The sequence below is a fragment of the Spizellomyces punctatus genome (genome assembly GCF_000182565.1).
Source record: "Spizellomyces punctatus DAOM BR117 chromosome Unknown supercont1.1, whole genome shotgun sequence".
NCBI lineage: Eukaryota > Fungi > Chytridiomycota > Chytridiomycetes > Spizellomycetales > Spizellomycetaceae > Spizellomyces > Spizellomyces punctatus.
The window spans coordinates 814,227-822,827 of NW_015971537.1; the positions used below are offsets into that span (position 1 = coordinate 814,227).

The 8,601-nt window shown below is 51.5% G+C and overlaps 1 protein-coding gene across 1 annotated transcript; it reads left to right on the plus strand.

The window, feature by feature from the left end:
* Positions 1–200: 200 nt before the first annotated feature.
* Positions 201–953, plus strand: SPPG_00314 (uncharacterized protein; the record flags this gene model as incomplete). Its single annotated transcript, XM_016748643.1, has 1 exon — positions 201–953. One exon carries the CDS (start codon positions 201–203, stop codon positions 951–953), a length of 753 nt encoding a protein of 250 aa, XP_016612634.1.
* Positions 954–8,601: the final 7,648 nt, after the last annotated feature.

Below are 8,601 nucleotides of genomic sequence, written 5' to 3' on the forward strand. Positions count from 1 at the left end.
AATATGTGCGGCAATGAACGGATTGAATATTCTGCAGTTGCTCCACCATTGAAAAACGGGTCCAATGCGCAGTTGTCATATCTCTATATAAACCTGCCTTCTCTGCCCATTTCCCAGGTTTTCATCATTCTCTGCCGATAGGTTTTCATCATTCTCTGCCCATTTTCCAGGCTTTCATCCATTTTTCTATTCCAATCATCATGCCGCCAAAGAAAAAGCAAAAGCTTGAAAAACTCGACAAACCCACCTTACATACCTGCAACAAGACTTCCTTTGCAAAAGCTTTCCTGCCAAACTATCGCCAACAGCTTCTAGATTACATCGCCATCATCCATCAACTCGCCAACCACGCTTCCCATGCTCTCAAATTCTACATCCTATCTGCACCAACCTTCACCATGAACGAGGAGACCATCGAAGCGATTCTCTATCTTCTCAACAAGGGGGAGGCTTGGCATCCAAGAAAGGAAGCAAAGAAGGCATGGCGGGATTGTTTGCTGCCATATGTTCAACGGTACTGCCAAATCGTCAGCTTCGTTCACCCAAATCTACGAGGCGAGCAGCAATCAGTCAATTACCTGACAGCGAGTATGATGACGAACCTGAAAGTCAACGTTCAAGAGCATTTCATGCAGATGCTCCTTCGGTACATTAATCTGCGGCTCGACGTGAAGGGACAGAAGCAGCGACTGCCACCAAAAAGCAATGCGCGAAAGGCTTTCTTTACTCGGCTACGCTACTTGAAGTCAGTTTTCCTTTTTGATGTGGTGCCCGAGTTGGAGTTCCTGGATGACTTGACACCATTGGAGAGCGAGGTTCTTGAAGAGATTTGGTCATTGGATCTCCCATTCCTTCCTAACGATCCCCTTGCCTACACCATTGTTGCTGATCCAATGTCATTTTTTCCCGCGTACTGCAAACTCTCTGGGCTGTATGAACAATATGGCTTCTGACGGTTCAGTGCGATACCTCTGCGCCACTCACTCATTCAAAGTCACGTGTGAATCGACACCATCATCCTGTACCAGCATATCCTTTGCATCATGTGGCGAGATGCAGAAACTGTCGAAAAGGATGATCTGTGGATGCACGTCTGCAATCTATGTACCAAGGCTTTTCGGTCTCGCTGTGGTATGCATTTTGAAGGCTCGATCACCACGGACGGAGCCTCGGTGTCTGTATACCTAAAGCACCCAGAAGCAGACAAGTATGGAAAGCGCAGAGCGAGAAAGTCAGCAAACACGGTGGCTGCAGAGGTTAAAGCGCTTTATGTGGAGAACAACTTACTACAAAGTGAGGCACTGTGGGACAATTTCATCAAAAATATTCCCAGGGAAAAAGTGCCACAGGATAAAACCAATGGTAAAAATTGGAAGCTTATGGAAAGTAAAAAATTATGTAGAGACATGTAGGGATGAGAAATGTCCCCATTTTCCTAGCAAGATTGCAAAAAGAATAGAAATATCCACATGTTTAAATGGCAACATTGGTTTCCTTGTTTACACAAAAATCCACAGAAGATGTAGGCAACTCAGGCGTCAGAACTCATCCCATCTCAACATTACCTTCGAGGCATACCAGCCGGGATTGGCCGCTCCGTGCCCGGCATGCCTTCCGGCATATGGCTCTGCACCAGGATCCTCATGTCCGTTCTTCAAACGGACTACATCTGCGCCGGCATCTTCCGCCGCTTTTGATGCTACTTTTTTACATGTAGCCCTGGGATTTCGTTTTCTTTCTTCATGCATGCCGGCACGGCGAGCGGCAAAAGTGGTAGATATGTACTGTTGACAATCATGATGAACGATAGCATGATTTCGACCATGCAAATAGTTTTTTAGTTTATCCAAACATTCATAGCAGGAATACACAGCGCATTTCAGACATATGCAGAGTTGATATTCTCTAAAGCCTGTACAAGTATCGCAACGCATCGAAACGCGCATTTTTATTATAATGAGTGGAAGATTATTCAGCGTGCATTTTAAGTACCTTTTGTAACGACGAGGACGTCTTCGAGAGATCGCGAGTAAGCCCAAATCGGACACGGGAAGCACGAATCGCGTGACCAACTCCACCGATTGGGTTACCGCGACCGAAAAAACCGGTTCGGAGAATGGCAATTGGCGCATTAGATTTCAGCGTGCCTCGTACAACCTGTGGAGGCCCGAGCCAGTGCGGAAAAGGAAGAGATCAGTACCGCCACCAATAAATCAGTTGCGGTGCAGCGACACCCATTAGTTTAGTTTAGTTTAACAGTTTATCCAAGAATCTTGTATAAAAAGGATGTATTCAATAAAATAAGTCGGGGGCAGAAGCCGTAGCGACACAAAATCCCCATAACTCGCTTCTCAACTCCAATCTTAGGTTAACAGGAACCTAACAGAGCGCTTCAACGGCCTGATCACCCGTACCGAAGCCTCTAAATCCTGCTCGGTTCACAACTAACCGACTCTCCTTGCCTCTCGCCCCCAAGTCGCTACCGACGCCCAAAGAAAGGATTCGGAGACTATGATTCCTAGTACGGCCACCCACATAACCTGCTAGGAGACCCAAGTCGTCTTTACCGTAGTCTACCAACAAAAAATCCGCTACATGGTGGAGAAGCGCGACGAACCGCCTTCCCCTCTCAAATTCAGCTGAAAACCTTATTCGGTCATACCGAAACTCTTGCGCAAACCGAGATCCGCTCAGGTAGCTACTCGGAAACCTTTTCTCTCATTTCGGAGACAGAACTTCACAAAACCAAGAATGATGCCGGTGGAACGCTCACCAACGCGAGGCCGCTCACCTGTGATCCAGACTCGTAGTCAGGGTCCTGCGGAGGACGTCGAAGTCCCTCCCGCAACACGCCCAAGGCGTTCAGGGACCACTTCCATCGAACCGGAAGCCCCTAACTTGGCCACGATGGCCTCTGAAGTGGCAGCATTAAAAGAAGACATTGCCCGCTCGACTGCTGCAATGCAGTTGGCAACTCAAAACCTTACGGAACAGCTTCATAGGCTTTCCGAATGTCAGACAGCGGCGGATGAGCGCCTCGCACGAGCCTTAGAAGCCCTAGCGCATCGCCCGCTGCCTGAACAACCTCCCATAGCACGAGCTACAAGAGAACGGTCCGCAACCCCGTGGGAAACGGCGGACACACCAAGGGAGCGTACCGAACCAAGTTTTTCAGGTGCGGTGCCTCCAATCCAAGTGCCAGCGGCCCCGTGGGCCAGCGACACCAAGGTCGATTCCTTGAAAGCAAAGGACGTACCCGAGTTTACGGGCAGAAGAAACCAAGATGTTGAAGAATGGCTTAACAAAGTCCAACTTCTTCAAAACGTTAGCGCAACTTCGGATGCCAGGATGGTACAGCTCCTACCAGCCATGATAGCCGAGAAAACCCCTGCTGACGCTTGGTTTTACACTCTGGAAGCCCAGGAAACTCGCTCATGGACCTGGAAAAGGTGGAAAGAGGAACTGCTTCGAGAGTTCCGAGATCCGCTAACCGAGTCCAAGCGCAAAACCGAATATGTGCGCTGCCATGCGAACCCCAAAGAATTTCGCAGCTTTCTCGCGTTCATCGACCACAAAACTCATCTCCGGCGCCTCGCTTATGGCGACCGGGCAAACATAGAATGTCCCGCTGACCAGCATTTCGACCTAATAGTCGAACAATTGCCCAGCGACATCCAAATCATGGTCAAATCCTGTAACGTCACGAACCTGACCAAATTAAAAGACTTCCTGCGCCTTTATTTCGGCTCTGATGACACCAGAAAACGAGACCCTTGCTACAGCGGTGCTGCAGAAGCTCAGAAGAAGTCACAAAAGACCGGAACTGACAAAGGCCCTAAGCAGACGGCTCCGCATAAAACCGGAAACCCCGAAAAGGGTCGCGATGGTCCTCAGAAGATGGTTCCGGACCCCAACAAGGAACCACCGGCACCCTGCAAATTCTGTCAGAAAAAGCATTGGAATGTTTTCTGCTGGCAGAACGCGAACCGAAAAGATCCTGAAGATGGAAAGAAAGGACCATATGGAGCACCCATGCCCTCAGGTTGGAAACCCAAACAGGAATCGAAGAAGGCATACATAGTGGAGCTGGACTCGACGTCCGCTACCACCGAGACTCTTTTTTCAGCTTCGGAACTGGAAAGAACGGAAGCCACTAATCAAGGATTCCACACCATCGGGTTCTTTCATTCACCCAAGCACTCGGAATCAACAATTTTGATGACCGCACCTCTTTCCAAGGTCACGGTGACCAAGGAAGAGGACCCCCGCACGCCCACGCAGGGCTGGGACCAAGTCTGGGACAACATAGCCATCATCTGGGGCACCCCGCAAGTGGCTCTGATGATGGGCAACAACCCCCGCGTGCTCAGCTTCTTCGCCAAAGAACTGAAGCGAGGCGCCGGGCACCTCGGGAACGACCCCTACGCAGTCGTGTGGAGTTCCCACCACCTCTACATCGCTGCCGCAGCCGAAGCTGACAAGGATCGAATCCTGCGAAAGGTCCGAGAAGACGGTACCCCTCGTTTGATTCTCCTTGCCTGGATAAAGCTCGACGAGCGCGAGAAATTCTTGATGTGGAGCTCTGAAGATCCTGTTATCTTTGATGCGTACGCCAACCTGCAACTGGTGGCATTTCTCCTGACAGGCAATATCGTTCGCTCAGACTATTATTATCGTCGTGGAAACCCCAAATTTCGGCATGTTAAAGACCATCCACGTCTCCAAAGACACGAAGAGAGCGAACGGACGCGTATAGTCATGCTGGCTATCGAACAAGTTGCTCGCCAGAATAAAACAACAAAACCACAAAATGACAAAACTAGAGAACACTTTGAGAGTGTGATCAAGGCTACGGAAGCAACAATTAATGACATCGCGCCCCATTTCGAGATCGCAGTGCCTTCTATCAACGCCTTCTACTCAGTAGATTTAGGCGATGTACTCAAAAGCCAGACTAAGACCCAAACGCAGCCTTGCTGGACGCTAGCCGTCATCGCGCAGCTCTGGGCACCTGTGGTACTAGACACAGGGGCCTGCGAGTCTCTGATTTCCGACACGTACCAAGGCCTTCTGTTCTCCGAAACCGATTTGCAGGATGCGGAAACGATGGCTTTCAACGGCATTGGTGGACATATCTCATCTACCAAGACAGTATGCCTCAAAACTTCCCTCAGAGGCCGCGGCGGAGAATACCTGACTTTCCGCGCCTACTTTCGGGTCATCGCATACGGGAAACCTCTCATCATCCTAGCCAACGACGTTTTGGGACATTTGAAACTCCAAACCTTGGTTCAGGAACCCCCGTTACCCAGTTTCGCGGTGACACTCAAGAATCCAGACATCCTTATCCCCTGCTCCATAACGGATGAGCTGGATACCGATCACATGCGCGGCACGCCATACAAAACCAAGCAGGGTGAATTCATGAAGGATGTGTCAATGCCACGGCTGACCAAAGCCAAAGCTCAGAAGTCTAGATTAACCATGTTAATCACGGGACAGATGCGCGTGGCAGCCCAAACTTTCCTCATCGAAAACCCTCTTGATGCCACCGCAGCTAGCACAACGGCCCCGTTAGGCCTCAAACTGTCCACCGCGACCCATAATTCGGTCGCGGACCCCGAAGAGAACATTTCCGAAGAAGAATGGCAGACACTTCGGAACAAATGGAACCTCAACTCTACAGAGAAGGCTCCAGGGGCCTTCGAAGCCCAATTAAAAGACGCGGAACATTTCCACGTCGATCTCAAACGACCCAAACCTGTGGTCTGGGCCCTAATCAACATTCTACGACACTTCCATCAAGCCTTCAGCTATGAGGGTCATCTCATAGGGAACTACACCAAGATTCCTTATGCGCCTCGATTTATCTTGGCTCCGCCACCCCTTTCGAGGCCACGGTCGTACTCTCCGTTGGAGCGGACAGCCCTCGAGACGGAGTGAGACACCATGATGGGGCTTCAGAGGTGGAAACGAACCACCGAAGTAACCTTCGCCAGCGATCCTGTTATTATTCGCTACGCAGACAAACCCCCGCAGGTAGCCTTCGACTATCGCCGAGCCAACGACTGCATGGCCTGGGATCCATATCCCTTTCCCATCATGCTCGACATCCTGAACTGGATCGTTGCAGTCCCATTCCGATACATATCGGGAGGTGACGCAAACAAAGGATTTTACCAAATCGCCATCACTGATACGTCGGTACGCAAATGGCTCGCGATCAGACTCCACGATGGCATCTACGAACCACTTTTCATGCCCTTCAGACCCAAGACTGCCCCCTCGCACTTCTGTCGGGTGATGGACGACACCTTGGGTCCCTCCAAATGGCGAAATATCAACAACTTCGTCGACGATATCCATACACGAGCGGAGACAGCCGCGGAAGCCCTAGATGCCATCGCAGACTGGCTCGACCGCTTTTCCAGGGCCAAACTCACCCTAAGACTCGACAAGTGTCAATGGCTCTTTCACCAGCTCACGGCCCTCGGTTTCGTTGCCTCTTCCCAGGGCCTCGCTACCAATCCAGACAAGGTCGCAACCATAGTCGATTGGCCACGACCTAAATTTATTGGTGACCTATGGTCCTTCGTGGGTCTCCTTGGGTTCTATGCCCAATTCATCCCTCGCTACGCGGAACTCGTCCGACCCCTGCAAGACACTATCCAAGAGGGCGTTCGTGAATACCGAGACCTTAAAAAGGGTCGCGCTGACCCAAGGAAAGGAGCTGAAAAGCTCAATTCACCGTCCATGCTTGACACGGCAGTGGCCCCAACAATCACAGCAACCGGAGCCCGATTTGAGGTTTCGCAACATCTTAAATCTAGCTCCTCAGACCTACCGGCGGTCAATCTACGCCAATCATCGCTGGCCGACTTGCCCATTGACCCCTTTTGTGTCGGACGCCTTGCTCGCAAGCGCCCCGACCAAGGTCTGCGCAGATTCGTCGCGAAGCGTGAAGTTTCATGGACCGACTCCCGAAACTCTGCCTTCGCAGCCGCCAAGCAGGCTCTGACAACAGCTCCAGTGCTTGCGGCACCCAGAAAAGGGTTCCCCTACACCCTTCACAGTGACGCTTCCTACACAGCGTTTAATGTCATGCTCGAACAGTTACAGCCGGATGCTTCTAAACGCCCGCTGTGCTACCATTCCCGAGGCACCACCACCTCGGAAAAGAAGGCCCCACCTGTCGAACTCGAGGCCGGATGCCTCATTTGGGGCCTCGGAAAACTCCGCCCATACCTCGAAGGCCTGCCTTTCACGGTCATTACCGATCACCGAGCTCTTTTGTGGCTCGCCAAATACAAAGGCGAGAACCGAAAGCTCCTCCGCTGGGCCCTCGATCTTAGTTACTGGTCCGAATGGATGACAATCGTACACAAACCAGGACGCTTCCACATAGTCGCTGATACACTTTCGCGGCTACTTGGCGCGGAAACTCTTCTTTGCTCTACCGCAACCGAAATATGGGTGTTGGAACGCAAAGGATGACGGCCGCGCACCCCGCCAGCCGGTCCCGCACCCTCCTCAACACTGGCAGATGCCATCTTTCGTTTGGCGTTACAGCCCGCACTCATCACCGCCATCCGCGCTGGCCTCACCGGCCCGCTCCACCCCATCGCCCAACAGGCCCGCACCCTTCTATGGGAGACCAGCCCCGACACGTACACTACCGCCGACACGCACTTTCTTCAGGACTGGCAATGTGCAGATAACCTGCTGTGGCACCGTTTTTCAGTCTCCAAAGACCTTTGGCGCCTTTACGTGCCCCCTGCTTGCACCCCTGAGGTGCGCAAGCTTTTTCACGAGGGGGGAGGACACTTCGGATTCGAAAGAACCTACGCTAGAGCTGCAGCGCAAGTCTGGTGGCCGAAAATGGCACAAGATTTCAGAAAACACTGCGCAGGATGTGAAACCTGTCAACGCTCAAAAAGGGTACCGCAACTGATTCCGGGGTTGCTGAAACCCATACCACCAGCTCCGGGACGCTGGACAGTCATCACGACTGACTTCGTAACCAAGCTCCCACTTACTTCCAGAGGGTACGACGCCTTTTGGTTAATAGCATGTAAATGCTCAAAGAGGATCCACGTATGGCCCCTCAAGAGCACTGCGACAGCTATTCAGGTCGCGGAACTCTTTATAGAGCGCTACGTCCCATTGCACGGCATCCCGGAGACCATTATCTCGGACCGCGACTCCAAATTTACGAGTCGATTTTGGCAGGAGGTCTGCAAAAACCTAAAGATTAATCAAGAGCTCACCACAGCCTACCACCCTCAAGGTGATGGACAATCAGAAAGAGACAACGCAACGGTCTTGCAGGTCCTTACCACAATGGTCAACACCCGATTAGACGACTGGGACACCTTTCTTCCGGTTGCGGAATTCATTATCAACAATACGGTACACGAGGCGACAAAAATGATGCGATTCAGAATGGACCTAGGCTATGAGCCCCACAATCCACTGGCGGACATCGTCGAAAGGCCGTCAGAAACCAGAAATGCAGATGCGGAGGAGCTCTGTAAACACCTCGGCGACCTAAACATCCTTATCCGAGATCTGATGATCGAAGCCCAGGATTCGCAGAAAAGA